The sequence below is a fragment of the Somniosus microcephalus genome, chromosome 11, assembly GCF_052327205.1.
Source record: "Somniosus microcephalus isolate GS21.2 chromosome 11, FLI_Smic_1.0, whole genome shotgun sequence".
Classification (NCBI taxonomy): domain Eukaryota; kingdom Metazoa; phylum Chordata; class Chondrichthyes; order Squaliformes; family Somniosidae; genus Somniosus; species Somniosus microcephalus.
In genome coordinates this window covers 26,307,817-26,323,356 of record NC_140997.1, presented here as the reverse complement: position 1 = coordinate 26,323,356, position 15,540 = coordinate 26,307,817, and the positions used below count along the sequence as shown (strand labels likewise).

Genomic DNA, 15,540 nt, shown 5'->3' with positions numbered 1-15,540 from the left:
TTTGCCACTGTTCTGCCCATCTGACCAGTCCATTGATATCTTCCTGCAGTCTACAGCTTTCTTCTTCATTATCAACCACACAGCCGATTTTAGTATCATCTGCAAACTTCTTAATCATACTTCCTACATTCAAGTCCAAATCATTGATATATACCACAAAAAGCAAAGGATCCAGTACTGAGCCCTGCGGAACCCCACTGGAAACAGCCTTCCAGTCACAAAAACACCCTTCGACCATTACCCTTTGTTTCCTGCCTCTGAGCCAATTTTGGATCCAACTTACCACTTTGCCTTGGATCCCATGGACTTTTACTTTCGTGACCAGTCTGCCATGTGGGACCTTATCAAAAGCCTTGCTAAAATCCAGATAGACTACATCAAATGCACTACCCTCATCAACCCTCCTTGTTACCTCCTCAAAAAATTCAATCAAGTTAGTCAGACACGACCTTCCCTTAACGAATCTATGCTGACAGTCCCTGAATAATCCATGTTTTTCTAAATGAAGATTTATCCTGTCCATCAGAATTTTTTCCAATAATTTTCCCACCACCGAGGTTAGGCTAACTGGCCTGTAATTACTTGGTCTATCCCTTTCTCCCTTTTTAAAAAACGGTCTCCCTTTTGAATGATCGTGCACCGTCACAACTATGCACTGGTAAATTCTAGGACACATAACTGGCTTTGGTATCACTAAAAAAATACTGCAAGAGTTGAGTAACTGGCATCCAACCACTGCACATGCAAATTCCTACCAGTCTCAGAGCAGTCTCATGCAGTATAACTGCAGTTTAGAGTCAATGAAATATGGAGGTGCTGAAAGAAAAACGGTGAGAAACTACTATTTAAAAAATGTATATAAATAAATGCAAATATATTGTGTTATTTATTCAGGATGTGACTGCTGGTTATGCAATTGCCATTGTCCATATGTTGTGCTGAGGTTATCTCTCTGGTTTGAGCAGGTGCCAGGGTGCTTTTGGAGGGATTTGAATATATTTCGAGGCTATTTAAATATCGCCCAATGGCCAGGCTGAGGGGGAGGATCCATGCACAGTGAAGTTAGAGCGAGTTAAAATGATCATCATGTTGGAATCAGGCAGGTTGCAAACTGAGAGGCAAAATAAGCAGCTTGGAGCGGAGAGATGAGGGGGGGCGTTAGTTCAAAACCTCTGCACATCCCTTCAGAAATATAAATGAGGGGTGGGAAAGAAGAGCTGGTGACTTGGAGATATTGGAGGGTCCCAATCGCTTGAAAGGTCCCAGCCCTGTTGCATGGATAAGACTGAGACCAAGTTTTGAAGGCAATTTTTTTTTTTTTTAAAGAAGCATTTTTTTTAAAAAAAAGTAAGAATTAAAAAGCATGTTTCCAAAGTTTGCCCCCGTTTTTCTGAGCAGGAAGCCGACCCATGGGATGTTGTAGCTGGAGTGCCTGGTTTCACCTCGGCTTTTGGAGGGTTCAGTCGAAGGCGCCGCTGCTCCTGACCATGATCATAGTCTTCACCTATTTTGTCTACTGTCTGACGGGCTACTGCGAGACCATGCCGAGCCCCCTCCCCGCGTCCCCCCAGCGCCGCGACACCCGGGCCGGCCAGCCCAAGTTGGAGGGTGACTCGGGACGATACCAGAGCGCCGAGCCGCAGGAGCCCGACCGCACTCTGGCTCACCCCACCTCCGAGGACCAGGCGGCCGCCGGCGGGCTGAGCGGAGCCGGCTGGAATATCTCGGTTTTCAACAATTTCGGGAGTAAAAAGTTTCCCCAGGCCGTCATAATCGGGGTGAAGAAAGGGGGCACCAGGGCTCTGCTGGAGTTTTTGCGGATCCATCCGGATGTCAGAGCCGTGGGGGCTGAACCGCATTACTTCGATAGAAATTACGAAAGGGGACTGCACTGGTACAGGTACTGAGCCTCCGCGCTACACCCCATTCACACATCTCTTGCACTCGTTTCTAGATAGTGAGCTGCCCCCCCACCCGATAATATTAATTGGCGTTAAAAGAGAATAAAGCTTAAAAAAAACTTGATCTGTATATAACAATCCTGCTTTGATCTCAACAGGAACCACACATCTATGACATTAATCTACCGCAGCCTCCTAATAGTTATGAAATTTAAAATATTTATTTTGCCAAGCAGCAGTATTGCTCTCTGAGACAGCCTTATTAATATGGATGCAAATCCTTTATATGTTAAATAGAATTCTTTGCTGTTTCGCCTATATTTGTATATATGTTACTAGATCTGTGTGAAAGGGAGATTCTGCTCTTCAGGTACATTTTTATATTGTATTGTGTGTGTGTGTATACATATAAAAAATTTGCCTGAAGAAACATATTATCTCCTTTCTACAGACTGAGCCATGGTTTCCTTGCCAAAGTAGTAATCCTTACACAGGATAAACTAAGGAAGGAGAGAGGCTTTACATTTGTTTTAAACTCATGATTGGTAGAAATTGTGAAATGTAATTGGGTGAATATTAATTCGAGACATTCTGCTTCATATAGTATTGGCACAAATATGATATTTAATCTTTTAATTTTTTTTTATATATATAAGAAAATCTGTTTTTTTGAAAACACGCAGTAAAACCCAGCACTTCAATCCTGCTTTTGATTTAAACAGGAACCACATATCAATGAAATTAATCTACTGCAACCTCTTTTTAAGAGTTATGAAATCTGAAATATTTATTTTGCCAAGCAGTAGTATTGCGCTCTGGGACAGCCTTATTAATATGGATGCAAATGCTCTCTATGTTTAAATAGAATTCTTTCCTGTTTTACCTACTTAAAAATAAGACAACTAGACAAGTCTCATCATTGACATTCTGAGTGGCACATACACGCATTGGTAATTGGACCTATTGTTACAGCTAAAAATAAAATCAATCTTTCAGGCATGTTCAGGGTCAGGACTGCACAGCATTACATTTTAACCTTAAAATAAGAATTCATTACTTTCATACTCTGTGACCCATCTATAAGGTTTAGCAGGGAGAATGTCTTAATTCTAACAATTATATTCTGATTGAAGAGGACTGATATAGTTACAGGACTAGATACTCTATTTCTAGTTAAAGTTGCATGTAAAATATACAGAATCTAATGCAGCTGCCTTTGAATATTTTGTTTCAACAGTAATGAAGATGTGCAAAAGGTTTTAATTTAAGAATGATAACTTTCAAAAATCCATGTTAAGGAACACCCTCCTTAACCAATTCCTCTCCTTAGACATTGGTGTTGTATAAAACAGTTCAGAATTCTTGCCGCTTATATTTAGGGGGCACAGCACACATGATGGGTAAAATAATGATTATTTGGCGTTTGAGAATGGATCTATCCTGAAAGTCATTATGCTGCCATATAAATAAGAAAAACAAATCTCTTATTAGATGCAGTATATGGATAAGGCAGTAGGGATACCCAGAGCTCCACCAGTGAGATTCAATGGAATATAACTTGGAGGGAATGGAAAACGTGTTGGCACTGAGAGCAGCAGCAAAATGATACCAGATCCTTATTATTCATATACTCACAACAGTAGCTAACAATGCTGCTGGAATCTTGACTGGTTTTACAGTCGACTCTCTATACAATGCTGTCTTTGTGATCATGCAAAATTGTGTTCTAGCAAGATGTGTCTCTGTGTTAGACAAGATGTTTCAGAATCAGTTCTGTATTGATGAAAGTACCGTAGCAAGCCCTGTCATATTGGAGGTGATGGTATTTTAGTTTAGCGCGTGCTACAGTAAAGGTCTGCTGTAACATGCAGTGATATAAATGTTTAAGTGTGACTAGATTGCATAAGAGAGAATTTTTCAAGTTATTGGACCACAAATGTCGTCACCTAGTCTGCAACAGGAAGGGTTGGTCAGAGCATTATGAATGTACGTGTTTTATGTGGGAAATTATGTTATACTTCGGAAGGATTGCAAGGTAGTAATCTCGTCGAGTTAGAGTCATGAACTGCGAGAGAAAAGCTCAAGTGTTTTGTAACCATCATCTCCGCTCCGGTTACAACCTCGAAGTCATTCCCCTGTATCCATTAGTTTTTACAGCGTATTCATGGGCCATTATTTTCTCATTGTGGGTGTGTATTTTTACTGGTGGCAGGTGTTACAGTGGCCAGTCTCCATTTGTACAATATGTATGGTAGTGTCTGCGCTGAAGGACCATGAAGTAATCACTGCAAGTTTATCTGCAAGGCGGTTCACAGTTGCAATTAATACTGGGAGATACTCCGCTTGGTGTGTATTGTATTATTAAACAGACAGAAAATATAACGTCACCTTTACTATATAATAAGTGGCTTTCAAAAGATGCAAATATTTCTGCCGCACAGCAGCTTTTTGTGTACTTTTGATAAATATTAAAGTATACTGAAGTATGGATCATGGTATTCAGAAAATAAATGTTAAGAATTACAGTCTACATTTATTTTGGTTTTGAAATCATTTCCCCATATTCAATGATTTAAAAAAATATAAACTGAAACAAGATGTCTATTTTGTGCGATATTCTGAGGCTACTAATCATTCGGATATGATTTCCAATAAAATCCATTTATTTCTGGAAAAATGCAGAAACCTCTTCTCATTATCCACTGTCAAAATGTCAGAGCTGCAGTCTCAAAGACTGGGAAAATTAATTGCCCAAAGGGTTAATACAAGCCTAGGAGAATAGGTGGTCTTGTCTACTCACTGGCATTTTGATTTAAAAGGAAAAGTATGGGCATTACACTTTACAGCCTAACCTTTTCATGTCCATATAAAATGATTACTTTTGAGCTCCTGAGATACCAATCACTTAGCAAATGTGTTCTAACCAGTGACATTCCTATTTAATTGCCACAGTACAGTCGCAAAACTCCCATCTTTCCTCATAATTACGAAATTGTGACTTTCGTGGAATTTTAAAACTCAGTTAGAAGGAGTGATTGAAAAATGTGCATAATATAGGTCTATGTCTATCTGTCTGTTAATAAATATATATCTCCATCCACACTCAAGAGTTTTCATTGTGTTTTAAAGGATCTATGTCATCTTGTAATGGGATTTTGTGGGTAGGGATAGACTATCCTTAAAGCCCCTGTGATGTGTTCTGAGGTAAAAGTTTGTACTGCAGATGGGGTAAAGTCCAAAACAAAATTATTTGATCTGCTTTCCTCCTTCTGATTGTCGCTGCATTAAGTTTCAAGAGTCGGCCGATAAATTCTCTCATTGCTGATTTCTAACAAAAGATCTTGTGTTATTTTGCAAAACTTGTCTGTGAAAATGAATGGCGTGGACGGTGTTTTATTATAAAACTATGCCGTTGAAAACTTTTTTGGGATATGCCTTTCAGAGGGACATGTTCCCAATTTTAAGAAAACACAGCCTGGTAATGGTTTTTAAAAAAAAAACTCTGCCTTCACATATGATTCAGTCACTTCGAGCAAACTCCCATGCCTCTGTTTCGATAGAATTTTTACTTTACTTAAAATGAGGCGTATCAAATTTTTAGCATCTTTTGTTGGCGACGTTTAAAAGGTGTCTTTTAAGTGATTTTTTTTTCATTCACCATTTGCATCCAGCTGCAATTTTACAGGCAGATAAATCTTGCCCAGGAAGACGGAAGAATTGTGAGGTGAACTTTTGACATAATTGAATTTGTTAGAACATAGCATTAGCCATCCTTACAAATTCAACACTCAGACACTGACACAAGTGCGCCTTAACAGCCTTGGCACTATAATGTTCATAAAAATTACTTTTACAGTGTTTGAAATGTTGATACATTCTTACACGAATTCTAATTGACATTTCATATCAATATAGTTTAACACAAACTGCTCTTGTTATTAAATGTAGATTTTCGGCGTGCAATTTGCAATGTGATCTCTGACACTGAGTCAGTTAGGGTTAGATATTGACACTAATCAAATAGATAATGTTTGCTGAAAGGCCTTTCCTTTGATTATACAGTGCTGTGTTCAGGACTCTTGCATGTTTAGAAGTGCAGAGCATTAACAGCCTATTTTCTTGTATAGCGCGTCTGATAGAAAGGCACCCTCAATCCATCAAATGTAAATTTTTATATAAATTTGAATTTAATTGCAAACACTAGTCTGTTTTGCAAATTATATATAGACATGTGCATAATACAAAGTAGAAAAAGGGCTCCCCCCCCCCGCCATGTTATAAGCTTCTGAGATCTGAGCACTGTCAGTGGGAGGCACCAATGCCAAGCCCCAAGTGGGGTCCAGGCACTTGAATCCTTGTGTAGAGGGGATGAAGAAAAATTGAGATGTCACCGTTCTGTTTCTGTGCACCCCCTAGTGGTCAGTCACAGAGCAGCACTGGAAGAGGCCTGGAATAAGACTGCCTGGCTACTCTCCCAGTAAGAAAAGTGATCCCTTTTTAAACTGCACATTAGGAGAGCTGCGAAAAGAAGCAACCAGGTGCCAAGGCTGGTATTCAGGAAGGATTAGACCAAATGAGTCAAAGATTCAGCCGAAGAAGGTCCTATTTTATAAACTTAATGAGTATTGATCTTTCCTGAGTTAGCTAATCTGAGCCGAGATGATGTTGGGGCCACTGCCTTTGCCTCAGCATCGTGAAGCAGGCAGGAGAAAAAATAATGAGCCAGTGTTGCTCCTCCTGACTGTTATGCAGTGACCCTGCTGGAGAATGCACGTGTAGTTACATGGCGTAAACACCGGGCTGAGTGCAGCTATGATGATTGCCAGGGTCAGCTTGCCCGCACTTGCTATCTAGGCTCGTGTATGAAGAATTTTTTTTTTCTTGATCATAGGAGATGGGCGTCGCTGGCAAGGTCAGCATTTATTGCCCATCCCGAATTGCCCTTGAGAAAGTGGTGGTGAGCCGCCTTCTTGAACCGCTGTAGTCCAAGTGGTGAAGGTCCTCCCATGGTGCTTGTAGGGAGGGAGTGCCAGGATTTTGCCCAGTGACGATGAAGGATCAGCAATATACTTCCAAGTCAAGATGGTGTGTGACTTGGAAGGGAACTTGGAGGTGGTGGTGTTCCCATGCACCTGCTGCCCTTGTCCTTCTAAGTGGAAGAGGTCGTGGGTTTGGGAGGTGCTGGCGAAGAAGCCTTGGCGAGTTGCTGCAGTGCATCTTGTAGATGGTACACACTGCAGCCACGGTACGCCGGTGGTGGAGGGACTGAATGTTTAAGATGGTGGATGGGGTGCCAGTCAAGCGGGCTGCTTTGTCTTGGATGGTGTCGAGCTTCTTGAGTGTTGTTGGAGCCGCACTCATCCAGGCAATTGGGAGTATTCCATCACACTTCTGACGTGCCTTGTAGATGGTGGAAAGGCTTTGGGGAGTCAGCAGGTGAGACACTCGCTGCAGAATACCTAGCCTCTGACCTGCTCTTGTTACCACAGTATTTATGTGGCTGGTCCTGTTAAGTTTCTGGCCAATGGTGATCCCCAGGATGTTGGTGGTGGGGGATTCGGCGATGGTAATGCCGTTGAATGTCAAGGGGTGGTGGTTAGACGCTCGCTTGTTGGAGATAGTCATTGCCTGGCACTTGTGTGGCGTGAATGTTACCTGCCACTTATCAGCCCAAGCCTGAATATTGTCTTGGTCTTGCTGCATGCGGGCATGGACTGCTTCATTATCTGAGGAGTTGTGAATGGCGCTGAACACTGTGCAGTCATCAGCGAACATCCCCACTTCTGACCTTATGATGGAGGGAAGGTCATTGATGAAGCAGCTGAAGATGGTTGGGCCTAGGGCACTGCCCTGAGGAACTCCTGCAGCAATGTCCTGGGGCTGTGATGATTGTTCTCCAACCACCACAACCATCTTCTTTTGTGCTAGGTACGACTCCAGCCAGTGGAGAGTTCCCCCCCACCCCGATTCCCATTGACTTCAGTTTTACTGGGGCTCCTTGATGTCACACTCGGTCAAATGCTGCCTTGATGTCAAGGGCAGTCAGTCTTGCTGGAATTCAGCTCCTTTGTCCATGTTTGGCCCAAGGCAGTAATGAGGTCGGGAGCCGAGTGGTCCTGGCGGAACCCAAACTGGGCATCAGTGAGCAGGTTATTGGTGAGTAAGTGCTGCTTGATAGCACTGTCGACGACACCTTCCATCACTTTGCTGATGATTGAGAGTAGACTGATGGGGTGTTAATTGGCTGAATTTGTCCTGCTTTTTGTGGACAGGACATACCTGGGCAGTTTTCCACATTGTCGTATAGATGCCAGTGTTTTAGCTGTACTGGAACAGCTTGGCTAGAGGTGCGGCTAGTTCTAGAGCACAAATCTTCAGCACGACAGCCAAGCTGTTGTTGGGGCCCACAGCATTTGCTGTATCCAGTGCGCTCAGTTGTTTCTTGATATCACGTGGAGTGAATCGAATTGGCTGAAGACTGGCTTCTGTGATGGTGGGGACCTCAAGAGGAGGCCGATATGGATCATCCACTCAGCACTTCTGGCTGAAGATAGTTGCGAATGCTTCAGCTTTGCCTTTTGCACTCGTGCTGGGCTCCACCATCATTGAGGATGGGGATATTCATGGAGCCTCCTCCTCCCGTTAGTTGTTTAATGGTCCACCACCATTCACGACTGGATGTGGCAGGACTGCAGTGCTTTGATCTAATCTGTTGATTGTGGGATCGCTTAGCTCTGTCTATGGCATTCTGCTTCCGCTTTTTAGCATGCATGTAGTCCTGTGTTGCAGCTTCCCCAGGTTGGCACTGCATCTTTCGGCATGCCTGGTGCTGCTCTTGACATGCTCTTCTACACTCCTTATTGAACCAGGGTTGATCCCCTGGCTTGATGGTAATGGTAGAGTGAGGGTTATGCCGGGCCATGAGGTTACAGATTGTGGTGGAATACAATTCTGCTGCTGCTGATGGTCCACAGTGTTATGTATTGTGTGTTCTATTGTGTGTTCTCCTCCCACCTGTGGTGGCGCTGTCACAGGAGATAAATGGTTGGGTGTTCTCTGTTAAGTTTAGCTCTCTTTGTTCGGAACTTGCCAGAACTTCCTTTCCTTCCAATAAAGCACTTCATGTTTGAATCTCTGAGTTCTGAATCCTAAATTGTATCTAGGTAGAAAGGTACCGACATAACAAGTGGCAACGAGGAGCGGACGAATCTGCGTACTTTACGGGTGCAGTGAGTAAACAGAAAATTTAATTTGAAACGTGAGATGGCTACTATATTAGGAAATATCGGTGATTTTGATGAAAATGTGGAGCAATGGAGCGCTTATACAGAACGTTTTGACTATTTTGTATTGGCGAATGCGGTGCCTACCTTTTTGAGTGTAATCGGGCCGAAGACATTCAATTTACTTCGCAGCCTCGTGCAACCAGATAAGCCAGGAACTAAAACATATAAGCAACTAGTGGAAATTCTTGGAGCACATTTTTCACCAAAACCTCTGGTTATTGCTGAGAGATTTAGATTTCATAAACGGAATCAAGAGGAGGGGGAATCAGTGACGATGTTTATTGCTGCTTTAAAAAGGTTGTCGGAACACTGCCAGTTCAAGGAGGTGCTGAATGACACCATTAGAGACAGACTTGTGTGTGGTCTGCAAAATGCAGCCACACAGAAGCGCCTTCTTACTGAGGACAACCTTACTCTTGAAAAGGCCATTGAAGTTAGTGTCTCCATGGAGATGGCGGAAAAGGAGGCTCACCAGTTGAGTTCAACAGGGAGAGTTCACAAGGTGTCGTCTGAGCCTAAAGGTGCGCGGAACGGCACATGTTACCGTTGTGGGAAAACGGGCCGTCACGCTAATGACTGCTGGTGTACGGAGCTGGAATGCCGAAATTGTGGCAAAAAGGGTCACATTGAACGCACCTGTAGAGGTAAAAAAAGAACAGACAGAGCTGGGAAGCATGGAAGCAAAATGTCTGTATTTGGACAAGAGAGGAAAAAGAGTGTTCATTCAGTGCAGTATGATGGAACAAGCAAAACAGAGGGGAGCGACACCTCTGAGGAGGAAGAGGTGCACATACTGACGGTTGCAGGTGATTTAAATGGCTACTGGGTGTCACCACTGGTGGAGGGACAATCAGTGCGGATGGAGGTGGACACAGGCGCGGCTGTGTCCCTTGTTTCAGACACTGTCTACAACAAAATGCTAAAGCATCTTACCCTTCAGCCAACAAACATTGTGCTAAAGACGTATACCGGCGAACCTGTGGCCATGAGAGGCGTCATTGAGGTGACAGTTAAATTGAACGGACAGACTGCAAAACTGCCACTATATGTGGTAAAGGGAAATTACTCATCGCTACTGGGACGTGCGTGGCTAGAGAAAATCACGCTGGACTGGCCTGCAGTCCGCATGATGTCAAAAGGGGAGTCAGGTCTGACTGCAGTGTTAAACAAACATGCAGAACTCTTCAATGGGGAACTTGGGAGCATGAAAAAGATCAGCGTGAGACTGGACATTAAACCTGACAGCAAGTCAAAGTTTCACAAAGCCCGACCTGTATCCTATGCAATTAGGCCAAAAGTTGAGGCTAACTTGGAGGCCTTAGTCGAGAATGGAGTCTTGGACCCTGTGAGCATGAGCAAATGGGCCACACCCATTGTTCCTGTCCTGAAAAAGGATGGATCTGTTCGAATCTGCGGGGATTTTAAAGTGACTATTAACCCGGTGCTGTCTGCGGAACAGTACCCTCTTCCCCTCATTGATGATCTTTTTACGGGCCTGGCCGGAAGGCAAAAGTTCAGCAAAATAGACTTATGCCAGGCTTATCTACAAATGCATGTCGATGACAAATCAAAGGAGCTGCTGACAATTGTGACACACAAGGGGCTATACAGGTACTGCCGCCTTCCGTTTGGAATTATGTCGGCCCCTGCTCTATTCCAAAGGGCAATGGATCAGATTTTGAGTGGACTGCCAGGAGTCCAGTGCTACCTGGACGACATCCTTGTCACTGGGACAAATGAGGAGGATCACCTTCTGAACTTGGATGCGACACTACAACGACTGAAAGAGTACGGACTCAGAGTTCGTAAAGACAAATGTGAATTCTTTCAGTCTTCAGTTGAGTACCTGGGGCATGTTATTGACGCTACTGGCCTGCATAAGGCGCCGTCAAAGGTCAAGGCGATCGTGGAGGCCCCAGCACCCCAGAATGTGAGCCAGTTACGTTCATTTCTGGGGCTACTTAACTACTATGGGAAGTTTATTCCAGACTTAGCAACATTGCTGAAGCCGTTACATCAGTTGCTATGTCAAGGCAAAACATGGAAATGGACTGAACTGTGCAACGAAGCTTTCGCCCAAGCAAAGAAAGCATTGCTGAAATTGGAGGTCCTGACACACTTCAACCCAAAGCTGCCCGTGCAGCTAGCATGTGATGCATCACCATATGGTGTGGGAGCAGTCATATCCCACATCATGCCTTCGGGTGAAGAGAAACCTATCGCCTTCGCATCACACACCTTGAACAAGGCCGAGAGTAACTATGCGCAGATCGAGCGCGAGGCCTTGGGAATCGTTTTTGGAATTCGAAAATTTCATCAGTACCTGTTTGGGAGAAGGTTCACACTCCTGATGGACCACCGTCCATTGACTTCAATCTTCGGGCTCCACACCGGAATTCCGTTTCTCGCTGCAAGCAGGATGCAAAGGTGGGCTTTACTGTTGTCAGGACACACATACAACATCAAATATCACAAATCAGACTTGCACGGCAACGCAGACGGTCTCTCGAGGCTACCCTTGCCTGTTACTCCCCCAGAGCCTCGTCAGATAGACATCTTCTACTTTAGACAAGTGGAGGGAGCACCTGTCACTGCAGTTCAGGTGCGAAGGTACACCCGCAACGATCCAGTCCTGTCTGAGGTAATGGACGATGTCATTCGAGGGAGAGCTATAGGAGATTCTCCTAGTTCGAAACCTTACGTTTCAAAAATAAATGAGCTCTCCGTCCAGGCAGGTTGTCGTCTTTGGGGACGCCGTGTCATCATTCCGCCACCTCTGAGGGAACCTATACTGCAGCAACTTCATACAGGCCACAGTGGGATGGTTCGGATGAAGGAAATGGCAAGAAGCTACTTCTGGTGGCCAGGTCTCGATGGGAATATTGAGGAGAAAGCCAAAACATGTTCCCCATGTCAAAGGGTCCGGAATGTTCCACAGCTGGCAACCCTACACCCCTGGGATTGGCCTGCAGAAGCGTGGCAGCGAGTACATGTGGACTTCGCCGGTCCTTTCGAAGAGAAGATGTTTATGGTGGTTGTGGACGCTCGTAGCAAGTGGCCGGAGGTCGCTGTGATGAGGTCTACCACGGCAGAGAAAACAATTGAGAAACTTGGTGAGATGTTCAGCCGTTATGGCTCACCGGAACAACTCGTAAGTGACAACGGTCCACAATTTGTATCACAGGAGTTTGCAACCTTCCTGCATGTGAATGGTGTCCAACACATCAGGTCTGCGCCCTATCATCCCTCTACTAATGGCCAGGCAGAAAGGTTTGTGCAAACTTTGAAGCACGCCTTGACGGCATCGCAAGGTCAGGGCTCAATCCACCAACGTCTGAACAGCTTCCTGTTGTCCTACAGGAACGAGCCGCATGCCACAACCAAAACTTCCCCCGCTTCGCTCATGATGAAGAGACAGTTGCGGACAAGTTTTGACTTACTCAAACCACCAAGGGCAGAACAGGTTGTCCATCGTCAACAACAAGCTCAAATTGAAAAGAGAGAGAAAAGAGCCAAGGAGAGACGGTTTTATCCTGGAGAGCACGTCCTAGCTCGAAACTACAACACTGGACCGAAATGGGTTCCTGCTACAGTGATCGCGCAGACGGGCCCTGTGTCTTACACGGTTGAGACTGCTGAGGGCGTCGTCTGGAGAAGACACACAGATCAACTGTTGCTAGGAGCAGAGACAGCCACAGAGGCTCCAACAGCTGGTTGGCCTGAACTGTTTCCGGATGATACCGCAAACCAGCATCCTTTGCCACAGTGCTCTTCTCCAACACAGGAAGTCAAAGAGACTGTTCCACCTGTGCAAACTCCTGGCTTTCGACTGACACAGGCACCTTCTCCATCCAGGCCTGTGTCAATACCTACTGCTGTGGAAGCCAGCGATGACTGCCGGTATCCTGTCAGAGAGCGGCGGCCTCCAAGACGCTTGGATCTGTAGACTTAGTGACTTACCCACAAGACTGGGGCAGAATAAACCCCAGGGTAAAGTCAGGGTTTGAGGCAGTCTACCTCTACCCTAGGTTCGTTGAGTGCATTGAAAGTAACTTACCTGTTGAGGAATAATGTGGACCTTCCATTTAAGAGGGGAGGAAATGTTATGTATTGTGTGTTCTATTGTGTGTTCTCCTCCCACCTGTGGTGGCGCTGTCACAGGAGATAAATGGTTGGGTGTTCTCTGTTAAGTTTAGCTCTCTTTGTTCGGAACTTGCCAGAACTTCCTTTCCTTCCAATAAAGCACTTCATGTTTGAATCTCTGAGTTCTGAATCCTAAATTGTGTCCAGGTAGAAAGGTACCGACACAACACACAGCGCCTCATGGATGCCCAGTTTTGAGCTGCTAGATCTGTTCTGAATCTATCCCATTTAGCATGGTGGTAGTGCCACTCAACACAATGGAGGGTGTCCTCAGTGTGAAGACGGGACTTCATCTCCACAATGACTGTGCGATGGTCACTGCTACCAATGCTATCATGGACAGGTGCATCTGTGACAGGTAGATTGGTGAGGATAAGGTTCAAGTAGGTTTTTCCCTCGTGTTGGTTCTCTCACCACCTGTCGCAGGCCCAGACTGGCAGCTATGTCCTTGCTGTTTGACGGAGGGACAAGGAGGGCTGTTGGCATCTGAGGAGCACCAGCATAATTCAGAGGAAGGATGAAAAGAAAACGAAAGCTGGCTATAGGTGCATGCAAGCCCAATACTCCTAATTGTTGGGACACGCCATAATGATTCAACATGTGGTAAACCAGAAATGATGCATAATTAATGTTATTAAAATACACTATTTGCAAATGTTAGCGGGACAATCCCAACTGTTGGTGTTCTATGCAATAAAAATGGCACGCGGGATGGGTATGTTGTGGTTCTGGGTTAGCAAGGCTTCAACCACATGGGAAGGTCGAATGAGCCAGCTCCAGATTCGTGTAAAATGTCTGAATTGTCTGCTCACCAAAACCCCTGGCATCCAGAGGTACAATGACAACTGGAGCTGAGCCAAGTGCTTGCTCATCATGTCAAATTTGCTTCTGTGATTCTAATGATTTCGGATTTAGCTGTAAGCTGAGGGCCATTTCCAGGCAAACTGGATATATGAACTGAAGCTGCTTTGCTCATCGTGATGTTGGCAAGTTCAAGATACAAGACTTGGGGGTAAAAGCAAATACAAGATATCGATCACGTGGCTGGTTGCTGGGATTTACAAGATTTCTCGCTTTAATGAGTTGGGCTTTATTCATTTGAGGTACCTAGAAATCTGTAACTTTTTGTAAAGCTTTATATTAAAAATAATAGCAGTAATAGACAATCTGATACAGTCTGATCGTTCAAAGTTGTTTTTGTGGTGATAAAAATGAAATTGTCTAATAATTTAAATTGAGCAACATAATTAATACAAAGTGGGAATTTAATGCTTAAAAAATCAGTTAATTTGAATTAAGCAATGTTAAATTAAGATCAGTAGCCCATATCTCCAGCTTCCCTTTTAAATAAAAATGATGAAATGGAACAAACAGCAGAAATGAGAGCAGTTAACTTATGTTGAAATGTAAAAATGAAATGGAATTATACCACTAATGGTTATATCGAGTTGTAGGAGTCTTAGAAAAGAAGATCCATTTTTTTGGTTGAAATACAATATTGAGAAACCAATATTATAATTTATGAGGCAATCTCTCTTATTACACAGCTTTCTTCAAGACTTATTATCGATTTAAATGGTTGCGTTATTGATAGATTGATGGGACTAATGATACCCGTATAGTTATTTCTTCTGGATTCCAGTATAGATTGAGTGAAATGTTCTGCTGACTCTGAAACGGAGAGCTTAAAGTCGGGCTGATGAAATGGTTGTGTGTGTGAATGTGCAGTCTCACTTGTTAACATCGTCACTCATTACTATTACCTGTCAATAGGCTGTTAAGCAGGAGTTCCTAAGCCATTGGGTTATTCAGTCCTCTGCCAATAACAGTTGGGCTGTTCGACATGAGTAATTCAGCAAGAGTGACAAAGTAAAATCTCTTGGGGGTTTGTAACTGTTGGAGAATAAGCTTGCAGTAGTTGTAGCCGGATTCCATGGTCAGGGGCCGGAGTATCTAGGATCCGTGGTCGGGGGCCGGAGTATCTGGGATCTGTGGTCGGAGGCCGGAGTATCTGGGATCTGCGGTCGGGGGCCGGAGTATCTGGGATCTGTGGTCGGGGGCCGGAGTATCTGGGATCTGCGGTCAGGGGGCCGGAGTATCTGGGATCCGTGGTCGGGGGCCGGAGTATCTGGGATCTGCGGTCAGGGGGCCGGAGTATCTGGGATCCGTGGTCGGGGGCCGGAGTATCTGGGATCTGCGGTCAGGGGGCC

At 44.4% G+C, this 15,540-nt stretch overlaps 1 protein-coding gene across 1 annotated transcript in view; it reads left to right on the top strand.

The window, feature by feature from the left end:
• The first annotated feature begins 1,083 nt into the window (after positions 1-1,083).
• The window catches only part of LOC147110410 (heparan sulfate glucosamine 3-O-sulfotransferase 6-like), a 240,005-nt gene continuing 225,548 nt past the window's right edge, over positions 1,084-15,540 (top strand). Inside the window, exon 1 of the mRNA XM_086000389.1 lies at positions 1,084-1,900. Within this exon, the coding sequence (XP_085856515.1) occupies positions 1,410-1,900 (491 nt within the window). The 5' untranslated portion in view covers positions 1,084-1,409. The remainder of the gene's footprint in view (positions 1,901-15,540) is intronic.